The sequence below is a fragment of the Callionymus lyra genome, chromosome 2 (genome assembly GCF_982586985.1).
Source record: "Callionymus lyra chromosome 2, fCalLyr1.hap1.1, whole genome shotgun sequence".
Classification (NCBI taxonomy): domain Eukaryota; kingdom Metazoa; phylum Chordata; class Actinopteri; order Syngnathiformes; family Callionymidae; genus Callionymus; species Callionymus lyra.
This window is the reverse complement of record NC_141819.1, coordinates 24,201,117-24,221,351: the sequence shown is the minus strand read 5'-3', so window position 1 is coordinate 24,221,351 and position 20,235 is coordinate 24,201,117. Positions and strand designations below refer to the sequence as shown.

General features: G+C 37.6%; 1 protein-coding gene across 1 annotated transcript in view; it reads right to left on the bottom strand.

Moving 5' to 3' along the window:
- Positions 1-20,235, bottom strand: part of adam12a (ADAM metallopeptidase domain 12a) — a 100,557-nt gene that overhangs the window by 76,956 nt on the left and 3,366 nt on the right. The window contains exons 2-3 of the mRNA XM_087784250.1: positions 6,570-6,685; positions 3,458-3,531 (exon numbers count right to left, since the gene is read on the bottom strand). Coding sequence (XP_087640376.1) covers positions 3,458-3,531; positions 6,570-6,685 — 190 coding nt within the window. The remainder of the gene's footprint in view (positions 1-3,457; positions 3,532-6,569; positions 6,686-20,235) is intronic.

The following is a 20,235-nucleotide window of genomic DNA, read 5'->3' as shown; positions in this document are numbered from 1 at the left end:
CCAACACGATGGTTGAGAGACGACAGCCAGAGTGGATTTAAAGCAGCTGTAATGGCACGGTGCTTTTGCACCTGTGACAATCCACTGGAAATAAGTGCTATTAAAACATGATTTCAGCTGTTTATCCGACCCTCTAGTCTAGTCCGCCGCGCAAGTAGAATTTTGACACATATCGGTGAGTCGGCTTTGCTCGAATACCTGTGCAAAAGCAGGAACATGTACCTTGACAGACCCGAGCCACGAGTTTCCAAATATTCTCCCAGACGTTAAATTGCAGCAGCTGGTGTTGAAAGCTTTGTCTGCGGCTGGAATTTACATATATTAACTTAAGGAAAGAAGTGGGGTTTGTGCTGAGTCTGGCTCTGAAACACATCCGCTGTCTCTCTCTGTTCCTTCTATTACACTGGCTGGTTGCTTGGCTGCTCATGTGTGGCCGGAGAAGTGGATGGAAAACATATTGCTCCATCAATCAAATCAGGTTCTTCTTAACAACATCAGTGACTCAAACCAGAGACACATTTAGTTAGCCAGTTTCTGTGATTACAAACACACTTTAAAACCGCAGATTGTTCTTCACAGGGAACATGTGTGACTTTTATGACGGGGAAGAGAACACAGCAGTTGATTTTTATTTTTTTCAAGTAACCCTTATCATTGGTTTATAATGAATCTCTTAGTATGGAAAGGCATATATCCGTTGAATTGCATGAATGTTGACCTTGACGATATGCTAAAGTAGATCATTCTGTTGGGGTCTAATGTCATCGGAGAGTCAAAATGGCCGATCTTAATTTAAAAAAAAGAAAAATTCCGCTCTGTCTTATTCTTGTGGAATCGTCCCGCCCTGCGTATGTCATTGTAACATCTGGTCTCTGATGGTTAACGTGGAACAACTTGTTCAGATTTCTCAACTTCAGTGTTTGTTTTTGTATCTGTCATAAGAATCACCCACTGCCTCAAAGAATCACAGAGAGCATTTGACTTGACATGTAAACCAGAGTGATGATAGTCGGTACAGTCACCAGGCTGATGTACTAATGTACTGTACAGAATAATGTACAGTCACCAGGCTGATGTACTAATGTACTGTACAGAATAATGTACAGCAACCAGTCTAATGTACTAATGTACTGTACAGAATAATGTACAGTAACCAGTCTAATGTACTAATGCTCTGTACAGAATAATGTACAGCAACCAGTCTAATGTACTAATGTACTGTACAGAATAATGTACAGCAACCAGTCTAATGTACTAATGTACTGTACAGAATAATGTACAGTAACAAGGCTAATGTACTAATGTACTGTACAGAATGATGTACAGTAACCAGACTAATGTACTAATGTACTATACAGAATGATGTACAGTAACCAGACTAATGCACAATGTACTGTACAGAATAATGTACAGTAACAAGGCTAATGTACTAATGTACTGTACAGAATAATGTACAGCAACCAGACTAATGCACAATGTACTGTACAGAATAATGTACAGTAACAAGGCTAATGTACTAATGTACTGTACAGAATAATGTACAGCAACCAGACTAATGCACAATGTACTGTACAGAATAATGTACAGTAACAAGGCTAATGTACTAATGTACTGTACAGAATAATGTACAGCAACCAGACTAATGCACAATGTACTGTACAGAATAATGTACAGTAACAAGGCTAATGTACTAATGTACTGTACAGAATGATGTACAGTAACCAGGCTAATGTTCTAATGCACTGTACAGAATAATGTACAGTAACAAGGCTAATGTACTAATGTACTATACAGAATGATGTACAGTAACAAGGCTAATGTACTGTACAGAATAATGTACAGTAACCAGACTAATGTACTGAACAGAATAATGTACAGTAACCAGGACAATGTACTAATGTACTGTACAGAATAATGTACAGCAACCAGACTAATGCACAATGTACTGTACAGAATAATGTACAGTAACCAGACTAATGTACTAATGTACTGTACAGAATGATGTACAGTAACCAGGCTAATGTACTAATGTACTGTACAGAATAATGTACAGTAACCAAACTAATGTACTAATGTACTATACAGAATGATGTACAGTAACAAGGCTAATGTACTAATGTAGTGTACAGAATAATGTACAGTTACCAAACTAATGTACAAATGTACTGTACAGAATAATGTACAGTAACCAAACTAATGTACTAATGTACTGTACAGAATAATGTACAGTAACCAAACTAATGTACTAATGTACTGTACAGAATAATGTACAGTAACCAAATTAATGCACAATGTACTGTACAGAATGATGTACAGTAACAAGGCTAATGTTCTAATGTACTGATGTACAGTAACCAGAACAGAAATTATGCAGATTTTAGTTCTTCCTATTCATTTAGATGATGTTCCCACTGATACAAACATTCAACATCTATTTAAGAATAAAGTAATGACAAATCTAAGGACCACCGGGGTGAGGCCCATGAGAGTAAGAGGACCAAATATGAACATCTGCTCATTGGCTGTCGAGAGCAGGGCTGGAAGGCAACATGCATGCCAATTGAGGAAGGCTGCAGAGGTTCTGTGGGCCAGTCACTCTACAGATCCCTCAGTGTAGTGGGCATCAGGTGGAGCCAGGACCAGAGCGTCAAGAACATCACTGAAGCAGCGGAAAAGGCTTCAAGATGGCTCTGGATCCGGAGTGACAGTCCATGAGGACAATGCATCTATCAATGTATACATGAGGATAAGGATCAAACAAAAAAGACAAATAAGATGGAACAATATACATAGTTTTCTTTTACACCTGGAAGCTCCCGAACTATTGTTTCAGTAGTCCAGGAGCTTTGAATTGTCATTCTGTGTCATTATTCTTAGTAGTAATTGGTTGTTTTCTATAATATTATATATCACTTCATATTTGATGTTGGAGAAGATGTGTTTGTACTTCATCGATGGTGTCAATCTTAAAAATACTTTTCTCCTTTTTTTTCCCCATCTAGCCACATTGTTATTTTAATTAGTTTTTTTAATAATGTATCCAGTTTATACTTTAAATGGATCGATGTCAGACAAAGTCTTCCTTCTAGCTTTGCTTCCTTTCTTAAGAGTCTCTTTGACTGACACTCTGTTGACAGTATCTTAACACTCGGAGAGCAGCCCGCGAGCGGCGCTCCAACAAAGCCGCCTTCTCCCATGTGTTCCTCCAACAGATCAAATAAAGAAGACAAAGGAACAAGAAGAGGGAGCACGTCGGTATTCATCAACGTCTCACTGATGTATGCACAACTTCGAGTCTTTCAAGTCTCGAGCCGCGACAAGCGAACACGAGGAGAAGGAAAATGACTCGTCCTCGTCGCCAAAGTCAAGCCTCGACGCGACATCTGTTGTCATAATTATAGTCCGGAGACCTCTCGCTTGCAAAAGAAATCCATAAATAGGACAGGAGGGTACTCACTCGTTTTTTTCCAGAACCAGGACCAGCTGATCGCGATCCACTTCAATCAAGAGCCTCAGTGACTTGGGGTGATGCTGTGGAGATAACATAGAAGGCTGAGAGGAGGAAGAGGTTTGATTAAAGGGAGATCATTACGCTCGAGTGCTTCCCATTAAACATGTGAAGCTCCAGCCAGAACGGGAAAAAACGTGGAACATTCAGCCAAACACAGTGACGCGAGAAGATTAACACTGGAAGGAAAATCAAGGAGTAGAAAAAAAACCTATGTATGTTGGTTAATTCCACCAGAGGTTTAAAAAAAATAGAAATGTTTTATTAATGCGTCACAGTGAGTGGTTTTGAAGAAGTCAAGTCATTTAGAAATCTCATATTAGATTAGCGATCTGAATTGAAAAGTACCGGTTCAGCCCATAAACCAAAGTCCACAATTCTCCCATGAGTTGCTTCTGATCCATTGGAAAAAATGCAAATTTGACTCTGGTGATTTTCTTCGATGAATTGATTAATTTTAAATGTAGTTTTCGACTGAAAAGTCAAACGTGATTATTGCTGACTACGAGGCTGCACCGGGAAGTCATGGCGGACCTTAAGTTCAGGCACTTACAGATGTATAAGCTTCAGAAATATCATAAACAAAAGTATAAACACAACATTGTGTGGTACAAAAGTACAAATTCTGAGTAATAAAACACATACACACAACTGCATTGTCAAGTTTGATGTGCATAGGACCCATAAGAAGATAGGTGAACCTAGCCTCGCGACAAATTTGTTAAAAGAGCAAACCTTCCAAAAATTAAAAGTATTTAAAGGTCAACTAATGTCTTGATTTAATCGCCTTTTAACTGGATCGTGGACCTGATTCTGTATGTGTCTGTTTGTACAAAACTATTTTTTCATTGAAAAATTAACACTAGAAAATGTTTCGAAGTTTTTATGTCGCCGGTCATCAATCCAGGAAGTCTCCACCTCTAAGGGACTTGTTGTAAAAACAAAGCGGGTGTGATTAAAGCTGGATGGAGGAGCTGATAATGAGGACTGAAGCCATCATTATGTCATAATGGACTCCACTCTCGTAACCTCTTGTTTGCAGAGATTTCATACGGGGGAGAAATTTATAAAGTAATGTTACAGAACCAGGACCAGCTGATCATGTTTCAAAGTTCAAAACATGGTCATGGTGAGAGACTTACTGCATCTTGGAGAGGAAGACTTCAACATTTGAAACATGTGAGTGAGTCAGGAGAGTTTTCACATTAGTTGACCTTTAAGGAATATGTAAATCTAGCCAAATCTCACGTCACTTCATATCGAAGTGGTTTTGAAGTGGTTGTGTTTTCTTCCAGAGGACAAACTCCACACCTCCTCCTCCCTGGACTTCTCTCTGGCTCAATATCAATCATCACACTCATGTCCACCGGCGATCACACTCGACCACATCGCACACTTCAATCTGGGTCAGCTGTGGTCAGCGGGGACGTCAGGGGTCAAGGTGCCATCCATCTCCACATAGTATGCTGATGGATCATAAAATGACTCACTTAACGCTGCACAATGAGCGACAGACAGAGGTTCAAAATGTGGACATGTTTCTTTTGTAGTCCTTGATCAGTCTTTTATTTCCCTCTGCAGTCTCACCTTTCTTCTTCGGTGGTCAGAGTTAACGGTGACACAAACTATTTTCTTTGTTTCCTTCAAAGATTAATGATTATCTGTGATGATAAACGTAGAACAGGATGCAACTGCTAAAAAACCAATTGAGGATGATAGTCAGCATGAAGAGTTTTGATGATAAAAACAGTTTAAGCGCTTTGTGACCCTGGTCTGGAAAAGCGCTATACAAATAAAATTACTTACTTACTTACTTACTTAAATGTTATTAATAACTCATTTTATACATACAGTATATAGCAACATTTGGAAAACACAAAAGTTATTACATTAAATTAATATCAAAATAAAATGAGTCATTTTAATAATTAAAAAGCAACAAATCAGTAAATCAGTAAAATACATTTTGTATCTTAAATATATACAATTATTTGCTGTATCAGGACAAATGTATTATTTATATTGAACAAATTTAAAGTTGTATTAAGTTTTATTAATTTAAATGAAATACCTGTATTTTAGCATTCTTAAATACAAATAACTACATGTATAGATACATTGACCACCTATTACCAAGATAGAAATAAATATTGTAATAATTATTAGTATCATCTTCATCTTTGGACCTTCTCAATGTATTTTTTATATTTAAAAAATATATATATAGTTATATTAAATATTTCAACCAAGATGAATGGCAATTAATGGGAAGACATAAATAAAGAGAAATGTAAAATGTTTTGTTACTTAAACTCAGTTTTCAAGGTCGTCTGTTTTAACTTTTTTTGAGGAGGGGGTACCAAAATTTGATTCAAAATGATTTCTTATTTACTGATATTTTTATTGTTTTCTTTGTTTTTCCTCAGAAAATGCAAAATGCAATTACGGTTATTGATTATTTAGGTATATAAAATCCTATACATATATAATATATCATCAAATCATAATATAATCAAGGGTACTGGGTCAATGTAGAAATAAGAGCCATCTCTGGTCGTACCATGTGGTGTTTGCGCTCATAAAGCCAAAGGAGATATGAAGGGAGAGGAAATAAATGAGGTGAGTCAAAAGCTGAATCAGCGAAAAAGCTGATTTCACACAGCTAAATTTTGTGCCACCTCAACACGCTCTATAAAAGTTCAAACCAGTAAAACTTGTCTTACATTCAGTCCAGGATGAAATATTTAGATGTGGGCATATAAATGAGATTCAACAGAGTAAATGACGCGTGGAAAATGACAAAGGTTACATCACAAAGACTAGAGGATGATTGAGAATGATGTTGATGGTGATGAAGACGTGACACTCGCCAACAAAAAGACGACTTTACTTGAACTTCAAAAAGTTTACAAGAATAATAAAAATAAAATTGTATATATTTAGTTGATGGGATTACAAAGGTGAACTTGTGAAGAGAGATCAATTATTTCTATTTGAGGAGAACATTTGTAAAGTGTACCGACTAGAAATGGTCAAGAGTTCAGATGAAATTATGCTTTACCTGCGAGTCCAACCAGGTGAAGGGTTTCCAGTCTTGTCCGGTGAACTGAAGAGGAACAGTTGTCCCATAGTGCCTCTGCTTCACTGTTGGTCGGTGATAATCACTCAGAGGTTTTCCTGTGGAGGACAAGTGAGAACCCTTAACTCAACTAACACATACTGATTGATGAAGGAGAGAGAAGTTACTTAAAAGGTGGATATATTTAGATCAAATATATATATATACTGGGGCAGTCATTTTACTTGATCTTGTTTTGATCTCAATATTCTACTACTTTTCAGTTCTCTTGAGATTTTATTTGCCATTGATGATCTTTTTTTCCCTGGTCTCTGTCTCTTGGGTTTATCTTGATTTGGTCTCAGGGTTTAAGAGTATTATCCACAACTATTTTCATTCTTATAGAAACACAGTGATTGCTTGATTCCAGACAGGATTTGCTTGTAATTATGTTAACAACATGAGGTCAGAAATAAAAATTGATTGTGTTTAAATCTTTTTAAATGAAATGCTTTAAATGGTGGTGTAAATTATTATTATTATGTATCTTTATCTTTAGCCTTAGATTGTATCATCTTGTTCTTTCTCTTTATTTCTCTTTGTTCTTGTTCTTATGTTATTTTTGTTGTTTTTTTAATTGTTTTTTTTAATTGCTTTATTTGCTGTGGCTAGTTGGAAACAATTTAAGTTCTATCTTACCTTAACTTAAAATATTGATATAATTAAATATAATGCTTTACTAAAGAAAGGCATCCTTGCATCTACTACTTGAATATTTTTGTAATTTTTCACATCATTTAAAGACCTATTTTCTCACCTTACCTCTAAGATAACAACAGTTTTGGTTGATGTTAAACGTGATGGAATAAATTTAGTGGAGAACACAGTTGTCAAAAGTAAATTCTAAAGGGAGCAAATGATGCAGTGAAGTCAAGCAGGGCCCACATGCAGTGGCGGCTGGTGAAAAATATTCCGGGTGAGGCTCTTTTCCAGTACATTTTTCTGCATATAACATTGCATTGCTCCTTCTTTAGAAACAAATGAAAACACATTTTAAATATGCCGTCACATACTGTATATCATACAGAATAATCCAAATGATTTAAAAACTAAAGATATTAACAACCTGTCATCTGACATCAGAGATACTTTCTACTCAATTATCACAAACACACACAAATACACTTAAAAAAAAATGTTTTTATAAAATAAAATTAAAAAAACTCAAGTAAAATTAAAATGTCGAGAGCGAGAATTGAACCGGCGAAACTCAAACTTTCAATTTACCAATTGAACTAACGGAACTTGTGACTGAAGGAAAACGTTCACCATTAGCTGTGACAATCATCACTTTTTCCAGCGCCCCAAAAATCATATTCAGAGACGGTGCTTCTCTTTTGCCGAGTTAGAGAACTGTGATGTGAAGCCCCGTGTTTTAAATTGTCCCTCAGTATCCAGTCGTTTCATCAGAGCACTCCACTCCAGCACTTGTCCGCCTTCTTTTCATCAACCCCTGGTGAAATTGAGCCTCTGCCATAACGACATGAATAGAGCTAATCGGTACTCTCGAGCAATGTGAGCCGGTAGCTCGCGGACGAGCCGGAACCACCCCCTCCCAAGCCCCACTTCCATCTTCTTTTCCCGGCAATGAAGCACGAGGAGCCGAGAGGAGCTGCTGCTGACATGATAACACACAGCACAAGGCAAGTGTCCAGGATGCGACGAGGGATTAGGCAGAGCTCCAGGGAATTGTTCCCAGTGCGCCATTATCTGTGCTCAGTCTGTTCTGACAGAGTTCTAACACGGTCCAGAATGGACACAATTGGATACGTTTAATTCAGGAAAATGCGATATTGTCCCCATACATGCGTAAAGTGGAGTTAAGCTGACGGAGAACAGAGAGGAGAATTGTGACAGAAAGTGAAATATATTTCAATCAAAGAGTAAGGACTTCCTCAAAGGACTGTGTATTACTTCCTGGAACATCGTACAATGGGTTTCAAAGCTCCATGCTCAGTACGATAGTCATCTACAGTCTTGGGGAAACTGATAACATAAATGTATACAATCTTCACAGACAGAAGAAAAAAAAAAACACTGTTTCTGTCAGTACAATGTCATAACTATTGATGGCATTAAGAGTTCATTGTGTCCATTCACTCCGTTTCCAAGTCAACGTTCCTATTTCTGGGTCGACATTTCCTCCAGGCATGCATTTTTGAAGGCCCTATATTTCAGCCAGGGAACATAGGGATGTTATCTACTCAAAAACAAAGACAGAGGTGCTTAAGCTTACATCTAAGATTATTGTCGGAGCTACTGCTTCTCTGGTAGGGCTGTCTTGGCTTAACGTAGGTATGTTATCTAATACTTGTAGCATATGTTAGAAAGACCAGAGGTGATCCTGAACGATGTTAAATACATTATTTCTGGATCAGGAATACCTAAAGATTGCATCCATATTTTCTGCCAGAACAAAGTCAGACAACAGTAAGTCGTATTTAAACATCAGAGTGGAATCACTCGTGTTTTTTCTTGGAGATATCTCTAAAGATATCTCTGGTATTGGGCAAGTCCAATAAAAACTGGACCTTAAAACACACACTGTTGCCCCAGTCCCAAAACCGTATCATACCAAGTATGTTATAAATTAACTCATATCAACAGATTGAATTGTAAAAAAAAGTAAAAGCCCAACAGAGGTGAAAGATCGCTGGTGACCAAATTGAACTACGGTGGCCCATCAGGACCAAAAAATGACAAACTGATTTTGTTTGAGACAATAGGTATGGAGGTCATAAAGTGATAGTTTAGCCAAAACTCACTCACTTCTACTCAAGTCGACTAAGGGTTGGGGTTATTTTCAGTATATTCTGTTTTCTTTTAATGTTATAGGAAAAAATGTATGTTCATTTTATTAGCGACTGGAGCTTAGTGGTCTTTGTCTTCACCTTCCTCCAAAAAGACACTTAAATAACATCCAAATATCTCCCTGCTATTGAAATATATCAGTGCCATCAGAATATTGAATGGTTGAATTTAATATTTCAAATGATGAAAGGTTGAATTTGTTGTATTTCGATTTTAATTTTTCAATATTTTTAATTCAAAGCCTTTTAAATTCAATATTAACATTTTTCGAAGCCTTGCAAATTCAACATAAAAGCAGGTCTACAGTGCTAAACAATCAGATGTCATCACTGCCACATCAGTTTAGGTATTTTCCTGACAAAGTATAACTTTGTTTTAACGTCTAGAGTTTCAACATCTTAAACTACATCTCATGATCAATCAGTAGATTTTGACATCAAAGTATTTTAACAGAAACGATAGTTTTCTATGACGGTCAGATCCTTCTCGGTAAGACCATTTGTTGAAGCCCCGCTTCGACTGTTTAGCTCAGTTAATGCACCGAAACTTTGTTCATTTAGAGTCGCAGCCAAAATGAAGCCGGAGCCTCATGTACTAAGAGAGCGTGCACGAGTGGTTTTACTTGTCAACGTTGAAAGAGAATAAAAAGAGAATGAAAATGTGTGAACATCCTGACAGGTTTGAAGGTGTCCCACATATTTACTGCTCAGATCTAAGGCAGCACGATATATCAAAAAAATATCGATATCCTGATATTGGCACGTGCAAGATGGATATCGAAAACATGTTTTTATTTCTGTTGAACTTCCTCTCAAGATGTTTCAATCAAGCCCCAAATCGTATCTGTAAATAAAGTATTTGTGTTAATGTATTTAAAATATTAACATTTACACCGGAGCTCGTCTTCATTAACATCAGTGTGATCCATGTCAGAAATGTTTCAAATTAACGAATATAAACTGTTAATACAGTCGAAATGGATGATTTCATTGCATTTTTTTTCTGATCGCGAAGAGGAAAATCATCGTGATTCATTTAACGAAAGTACCTTTTTTCGCAGAACAAGCGTTATCAAGAGTCTGCCTCACCAGATAATTCTGAAACATGACATCACTTGAAAAAAGTTTGAGAGCAGGTTTCGAACCCCCAACTCCAGAAGACTAATGTCTGGACACATTAACTGACTGAGCTACAGACATTGTGGGCGGGGCTTCTACAAACCGTCTTATACAGAAGGATCTGTCCGTCAGCGTGAACATTGTTCCTGCTTAAATCTTTTGACCCCAGAAACCACCGATTGAGCGTGAGATGTTGTGTATGATGTTTGAACTTAAGACGTTAAAACAAAGTTGACACTTTTTCAGGAAAAATACCTAAATTTACGCGACAGTGCTTCAATGTTGTCACCTGATCGTTTATGTATGATTGACTGAAAGTACGATCAAGTAGATCTGAATTTATGTTGAATTTGCAAGGCTTTGATTTTTTTTTTTGAATTTAAAAGGCTTCCAGTTGTTTAGTATTGAATTTTAAAGCCTACGAATGAAAAGTTTTGAATAATTGAAATATACTGAATCAACCTTTCAATATTCTGTTGGCACCGATATACTTCCATTCCATACTGGTCTTCTGTAACGTCCATCTTGTATTGAACCTCGACAAGAGGAATTGTTCCGAAAAATACATGTATATTTTAAGCTAGTTTGTAGCAGAAGTTTATAGAATAGCGAGGGATACAAACAGGAAGTACTCTCAGTAAATACTGTCTTGCGATATTTACCTGGAGTTGTTCCCGTTTGCATCCCTTGCTATCGTTATAATAGGTATTTGGATGTTTTTAAAGTTGTGTTTTTGGACAAGGATAAAGACAAAGACAACTGAGCTGAACATTATTATTAGCTAGTCGTGCTTAATAAAGCATTTTGATTCTGGACACATTGTTATGAAACAATGTCCCAGAGCTCGTTCCGATATATCAAGGCTTGATGCATGCGAACCAATTTGTGTTGTTTGTGTGCAATGCTTCAACCAGTCAATCAAATAAATGCCAATGAAAACAACCTCCCCGAGGTGGAAAGACAAAGTGCATCATAAACAGTCAGGAAAGCCAAACTAAGTCACAGCAATCAGGCTGACACAGCAGGGAGACCATTTGGCAGCTCTGGTCCCTTCCTGACACAGCTGGAGTTATTTCGCCTCATTTGTTCTCATGCAAACTTCCTAAATCAAATCTTTGCTTATTCCGTGCTTTATTCCGAGGATGCTCAATTGAGTGTTTCTAAACAGTAGGGAAACAGAGTCATACTTTGGGGGGTTTGTCAACAAACTTTTTTAAATTTAATGTGATTTCTGAACTTCCTTTTTTGCCTTTCTAGTCCAGTGGCACGCAGTGAAGTATTTAATAACTTCACATTATCAGAATTAGTCGTGATAAAACACCGTCAGTAGCAGTTTCATTCATTTAGCCCTGTAATAACTCAAAGGAAAGGACTTGAGAAGCCAAGATTTAAAAAAAAAATGAAAAGTAAAGTACATGAAACAAACATTTACTTGTAAATATTAGCACACTTGGATATCTTCACAAAGCAAATAGCATCCAGTGATGGGAGAGGTCCATTCATTTCTGTTTGGACTGCAAGGTTGAACTCTGAAGTCAAACAAACTCATCCCAGATTAATGTTATTATCACAGGCACCCTGGAGGTTTTTCTTCAAGGTTCACATGTGTCTGAGGATGCATGCGTCACCCAGCCAAAATTGCTGAGTCTGCTTATTATCCGGCGTTATTAACCGGGGTCAAACACCCCCAGCTGAGCCGTGTTTTGGTCCTCTTCTCCGAAAAACCCCCCAGTCTGGAGTTCATCACAAAGCTACCACCACTGATAGTGGAGAGCCAAAGTTGACCAGCTCAGCATTCGTCACCTAGTGTTAGCGTGATGATGAGAAGCAGACGAAGGCAAAGAAAGAAAGAAAGGATTCTACCACACGCATAGAAATCGCTCAATCTGGAAAAATGTGTTTTGGGAATATGGCGAAGAGATTCCCAGAAAGGTCACAAATGACAGGAACATATATTTAAAGGGGAAAGTGAATTTTCGACAAATTAACTTGGACTGGATGAGGATAACGATACTTTATATTATGAGTTTATGAATCAGGTAACCTCTGGTTTGACATGAGACGCTACTATGGTGCACCAAAGTCTTGAAATTCCCCCCAACCCCAAGTCAACCACAGCACTCACCCATCATCTAGATTAGGATGTACCCCAAAGGGTCATTGTGATAAGGCTGCAGGAAGGTAAGGTAGTTTTTGAAAAACAGCCTCCTCTATAGTCTGCTCTACTGAGCGCCTGGAGACAACGATAAATCGTCCCCGTTTATGTCTTTGTCACTTTCAAGATTAACATCTACATTTTGTAAACGTCCAATTAAATAACAAAAGAACGGTTTTAAGATTGTGGATATGTTACGAGAGGAAAATGAAGAAGGGAAATAAATGTAAACATTTTTTCTAAAGAACAAGAAAAAAATGTATCTCCTGTATGAAAGATAATTTCATATTTTTGTAGGACTTGTAAAAGAAAAAGATAATAAAACAATGGTAGTTACTCCTATGTGTATCATGACGGTAAATTAAATATGGAATGCCTAAAAGCGCTGTTTTTGTCAGGACAATGTTAAAAGTATTGATGTAAGAAGTGGTTATTATTAAGAAAAAACATGTAAAATCTGTAACTATCACTTCTCAAACTCAAACTCCTCTGATCTATTTTTCTTCTTCTCATTATATTTGTACAAACAAATGAACCTTTAGTTGAACCAGACATGCAAATGTACAATAAACTGAAGAAAACAAGGCTGCTATAACCTTTCTCTACATGTCTTTATGTGTCTTACATAATATGAATAAATTAAAATACTATTCGTCCTAGATGAATATTTAAAAAAGATACCACAGGAACGACCTCCATATAAGCGTCTTATCAACAATAGACGATAAACACTTTAGTAATGTCCTACATCCATAAGAAGCCTGGATCTATGAACTCACCTGACCAGATGGTCGATGTTTCCAACTATCTGTAAATCGTAGATTAAGGTTTATCGTTGTTTTGTCAGAAACCTCTATGAATTATAAAGACTTTCATTCTCGGCGAACATGACACGTGAGCTGTACTTAAAGAACAGTAAAAGAGCCATTTGAATGCACAGATGTTAACACAACGATGATACACTGTGACACCTGCATAATTGAACCAGCCCATGATATACATTCAGAGTCAGCACGGCAGCAAACCACACAGTATTCCTGGATTATGAAGTTAACACTCGCAGCTGGAATGGCCATCGCCTTCAATAAAGAACTTACCACGTCAATTTTAAAGACTTACTTCACAACCATACATCATTTAGTTCTACAACTTCAAACGTGAATAACCGCTTTGTTAATGTGGTTTTCTATTGAGGTCTAATTTAGCTTATAAATGGAATTATATTAGTGGAAAAGGCTCATTTCTTTTCCACATGCGTGTGACATTTGGTCATATCCATAGTGATATGTGGACGTGGCTTTTGTGCGAGGCACCAGCAGTAGTAAGGGAGCGGTAAAAGTGGCACCCGGACCAACATGTTATTTATAAGTTCAATAAAGCTGAGTGTAAACACAAGTTCTAATAAAGCAAAGTCCTGGCCCAGATCAGCTCACTTCACGCCCCGGTGGACACAAGGAGCGCTTTCTATACTGCTGCAATAAAACCGAGGTGAAAGGATTGCGGGACTGGAAATCCTCTCGGTTACTGAAATGTGATCATGAGGGATTATTGATCCTGAAATTCATTTAAACCTCTTTTGCGGTCGCATGCTTCCTCTAAAACATTATTCTCATTTTTTAAAAAAAAGAATTACTGTTTTTATTCTGTGCTGACAATATCAATAAACTACAATGCATTACACCATGATAATTCTAATGTTTAGTTCACATGAAGCCCAGATTTAAACAACAAGTGAAGCAGATGAAGTTGTGAGTGATATCAGAACATTTGAGCCATTTATGGATAGTCTTTGAGGAAACAGATGAAGGGATGAAGAAGAGCCAGTCGGTACTAACTGCAGCCATATTTTTTAACTTACTTTTTTTGAAAATATAATTTTATTTGAGTCAGGTATTCAAAATGTACGCACAAACTTGGCAATTGAAGGAACCATAGTTGCCTCTTGTTGCTCATACCTTCACAAAGTATGACCCTAGGGACCACATCCGGTCCTTGACAGTTTGCATTTTTACTATTCGTTACTATTTTAACAATAAATATAATCAATAATTAGTTTTAGGACTTTATAACTCTTCTTCTTCTTTAAATGTATTATTTTCTACTTTTGAGTATTTATTGGCTATCAAAATAACTTAAAAGAATATCAAAAGGTCATTGTGGGGAAAAAACATGCAACCACATTTATAAATACAATGTATACAAAGTAAAATATTATAAATAGTATAAAGAAAAGAATCAGAAGAATGTCATAATGGCACTGGGTCTATGTATTATATATTTTTTATTCCATTATAATTATTATGAAGCTCTTTTTCATCATGAGATGAACATCAGAGCTTTTGCCATTTCTGCCCCAACCCTCTGGAACTCCCTCCCCCCAAACATCCGAAACTCAGACTCCATAAACTCATTCAAAAGCCAACTCAAAACTCACCTCTTCAAGAAAGCATACGACCCCTGACTCCACCCATACCATACCTGACTCTATTTTGAATTTGTTTTCGTGTTTTTTATTTTCTTTTATGTATATTCTATGCAATGTAAAGCGTCTTTGAGTGACCTCCAAAAAAGCGCTATATAAAACCTATCAATTATTATTATTATTATTATTATTATCGTCCCTTTTTTCATTTGGATTGACGGCCCTTCAAAAAGTGAGAGGTTTACCAGAGATTAAACATATTCCACTGCACATCGGTCAACAGTTTTATTTACCCAATTTATTTTAAAAGGGATTTTTTTAATGGTTAAACTCTGAACAAGGATGAAAGTGAGCCTGAAGGACACTTTTTTACATCCAAAAAATATTGAACACTCCAAACAAATGAAGCAGATGTGATCCCAGAAACACAATCTCAAATCAAAAAAATGGGATTTTCCAAGAAACAGCACACGGATTGAATTAGGACAAAGTGATGATTGTCCCTTTCCAGGGCTTAGACGACAGACACAGCAAACTAAAACGAAAAGCATGTCTTAGCATTTTGAACATGAATGACCTCATGATCTTTCATCTAGACAGAAGTCTTTAATCAAGGTATCTTGGAACCAGATCAATGAACGTTTGGGGGCTAAATAGTTGCTTCATCAATGAATTACAGAAGGTCTTTATCAGTAAGAATGATTGACTGGTAACATTCCAACAGAACGCTAGTTTTAAATCCTGTTTTATATGAATTTATTATGGAAGACTAAGGTGCAGCATCAGGGTTTTTAAATAGTAAAGACAATATACAGAGGGCTGCATTTCATGTAGTGTCCAAATGGTTAAAAAAAAGTCTTGGTCTTTAAATACTAATTTCACTATCTGGGACTATTTTTTCTTTACAAAAATGGGTGTGGCTTCATTGCCCAGTAATAATTTAGTCCAACCAAACTCTGCCTCTTGACTGGAGTCTGCCTAAATCGGAAGACTACATTTCCCAAATGGTTTGAAAACCATGGTTACTAATAAACCAGTGACGCAAGAGATACTGCATCCATATTTAAGACCAATTACGCAAAAGGTTCAATCTTTATAAAGCTCAAACCGCCTCCCTACATTCATCACTTTAAAATGATATCTACACTTTTCAACCGAATAGCTACAACTTAAAGTAAAATAAATCTTTAAACACTAAGGTGACCACAGTCGCAGAAGATGAAGAAGCAAATCGGAAAAGATAAAACATTTTCTTTGGAACCTTGGGAAGGACAGCAGGAGCTGAAAAACAGTCAGCACACAGCAGTGTTCTCTGAAAATCGAAAAAAAAGGGAACATCCATTGTGCCTGAAGGAAAGAATTATAATGATTTTTTTTTTGTTATTCACTTCATTCATTCGTCCCTTTCTCCTTGAATTTTTCCAAGAATTTTCTGATAAAATATGGTTTATTGTCCCATCAAATTCAATCACCTTTTTGTATGAATAACCATTCAGGAACTTCAACCTTGGCTGGATGTCATTTGTTACCTGAGCCACTGTTCACGGTGCACAAGGATTAGAGAGCAGAGGTGAAAAGTGCCCGGTAATCTTGGCTCGGCTCCACAATAAACATAAGGACCATTACCGAGACATTGTGTCAACACGCCTGAGGGCTCCACCGAAAGTCCCCGTGACCTTTGAGTGACACGGTTAGAACAGGAGTCCAATTCAAAAATGGAGGACAATTAGTTAATGCTTTCATTTGTTGTCACATCCAGCACCACTCATTTAGAAAGTGGATGTCAGCACATAATTAGTGCGCGAGAAATAAATGACCCTGCGGCAAAATCCACCCCCTTCTCAGCAGGAGGTTAATGTTCACGGCGTTATTGCACCGACTGGTAGGTGACACCGTTACGAGCGCCCGTGGATACGACTCTCGCCGCCCGGCGTGAAGTCTGTCTCGGCGACAGAGGTCAAAGTCTCTTCTGGAGCGGGTTGGTATGAAGCCCTTTTAATTGGTCAGAATGATGGATTTCATTTACGGCCTCACGGAACCCCCTTCGGATATCAGAAGTCTGCCGGCAGTTTTCAGAACATAAAAATGCTGGAGCGGAGCGAGGAGAAGTGGAGAAAAAGTTGAGGTCAGCAGGCGATGTATAATCTATGAAATGATTATCTCCTTCAGGCAGCAGAGCAAAGCTGCTAAATAGCTCATGATTATAGTGATTCTGTATAATTCATGAGCTCAACCCTACAATTTGTGCCCGCTCGAATCAGAATATGCGTTATAGAATTCAAATAAAGCCCATGGTGGGTCCACTTCTAGGAAGGCACTTCAAAGAAGAGATGAAACATCAATAAAACAAAAAGGCTCGGCAGGCTCGCAGCTCATTATATGTATATTTACATTCCATTCCTATTCCAATTACTCCTCCTAAATGATTACCGAACTTTATTCAAGAATAAACTGGGAAAGAATAGATCATAATAACATCTATGCACATTAAAATGAAGCATAATTACCTATGAGGTAATGAACTTGTAACAGACTTTGATCGTAAACGTTCATTCATTCATTTGAGAACCACTGATTCACCGACCACTGCAGGGGAGGGCGAGGACACACACACACACACACACACACACACACATACACACACACACACACACACACACACACACACACACACACACAACCAATCACACACAACTTCTGACAATTTAGAGTGAAAGCAAGCTGTACAAGCTGGAAGCAAACTCGCAACCTTGATCGTGAACAGTAAACCAATAAAATGTATACCTGTATTGAATGTGAATTGAGTAATAAGTTGTTACTTTTCTGTTTTTCGGGTCTCATTTTTCATTTTACAGGTATCAAATACGAGTTGGATTAAAAAAAATAGTGTTTTTTTTTATCTCATCTATTTTTCAGTCGTCAGACTTTACTCGTTCTTTTCGAATGTTGACTTTTTGTTAACGTTTTTGGTTTTGTGTGTTAGTCTTCTTGTGCTTGAGTTCTTGGTCAGTCACACCATGAATTGGACTTTGTTTCATCTGGTGAAACTTAAAATCTTTTTATTGTTGTGTTTACTTACACAACCTAAACATTGATTTGAACAAAATAACTCAGCCTTGTTGGCAGATCTTAAGCATCAAATTAATTAGATGAATTAAATACAAATTATAGTTACGTAATCTCTCAATTCTTTAAGTTTCTTAACAACATTCACAGTCTTTCTCACAAGACCTTACTTTGGGCTAAAGAAACGTATTCTCTTAAATAAACAGTACCATTAGTGTCAGTGGACGCAGCACAGAACAAGAACAGGGTGTTAGAAGCAAAACTATCTTTTACTGCTGATTATCTTGTTTTCGTAATCAATGGAAGCCATAATTGAAATCCAATACCCATTTTAAAGCCAACCTCTATTGTTGAGACTGGTAGAGGGCAGAAGTAATCGACCACAGTACACAAGTTTATCGATTCCTCATCGGCTAACGTGTAAGAACATCATCAACCAATGAAAAACTATTTCAGTTCAACTCGTCGACTTATAGTGACAGTTGATTTATGATCTTTTCCAAACAGAAATGTTTGACTCATCAACTGTCTTCATTTTTTTTACCTAAGATCCTGCAAACATTCCAATTTGCATCCTGTTGTTGACCATCCATTCAATCTGCCTTATTCTTCCTCTGCAGTGTGTAGTCCAGTGTTCAAGGCAAGACAAGACTCGAGAAAAAAAGAACATTCTTTGCAACCTTCTAACTATAATTTAGTGTATTTAAGCAACAATTTTCATGTCCACTGGCATCATTTTTTTTTTCTATGTAGAGAGTCTTGTGACGCTCAAGGGTGGTACACCATGTTCAGCTAACATAAATTGTCTTCACTTAGTACTGTGAAGTAGTACAGCCTAAAATAAACACAATAACAATCATCTCCACTGTTGAGGTGAACCGATGTTCTTCCTCTTTCCATAAAGTCAGATGAATAATGCTTTTGTCAGTGAAATGTCACAGCTATTAATGTAGGAACATGGAAAATGTTCAGATATCAGCTCTTAAATTAAACTATTTTTCCTCTTATTGTTATATTTGTACAACCTAATGTACCTTTACTTGTACCAGACATTCATTTTAACAAGTTTATACAATTACTGAACCACTTCAAGATCATCATCATCAAGACCACCTGGCTTGGATGGAAAAGCCATGAACCTCTCATATGAACTGGTGATTATGTTACATATAAATATAATATTCAATACAATTTATTTTTTGTTCCATAACCGACCTCTGCTTGCACGCCTTAAAATAAGCCTCAACAAGCAGACGATAAGTCAAAACCTGGATTATGATGATGTGAAAATGACTCTGACAGATTCGGGGTGTGGGGGGGTGTATGGAAGTATTTCAGCCCACTGAAGACACTCGGGGAGAAGCACACTGACCTCAGCTCTGACTTGTCTGGGTGTGAACATCCAGGGAGAATAGCCAGAGCCAGCATCAGGTTTCTTGCAGGGAGGTTGTTGGAAGGTTCATACGAGTCCAATTCGCCGCCGAGAGGAATGACTGCTGTCCTAGTGCGGGATCCCAGAAGAGGGAGAGCAAAACGTTCCTTCTATCCAAACATTTCAAATCGCATCTGACAGGCTTCTCTAAAATACATCTCATCTGGAAAAAGCGAGTCGAACCTCACAGGGGACGACACTCCTCTGACATGACATGGGTGACACTTGAGGAATCTTCCACCGCAGCACAAAAATACATTCTCGGGCTCAACTTTCATTTGTGCGAGAGCACAGCGCACGCAAGCCTCGGCAGCCGGCTAGTAAAACACCGACCGACACTCAACGTGTCAACCATTAGAGGAAATTGTTCGCAAATGAGCCCTGGCGAGGACAGAAACATGGAGGGGGCGTGGTGCTGGTCCGATTAGGCGATAAAAGTCAAGAACCTGTGTCGTGAAATATGTTTCGCAAACATGCCTCGCATGGGGCAGCAGAGCTCCATCTTCACCTCCACAGCCTTGGATTCCTGACAGCCAGGAGACGAAGCTCCGAGCTCATGAAAGTGGGCACTTAATGATTCCCACTCATTACTCCGACCGACTCGT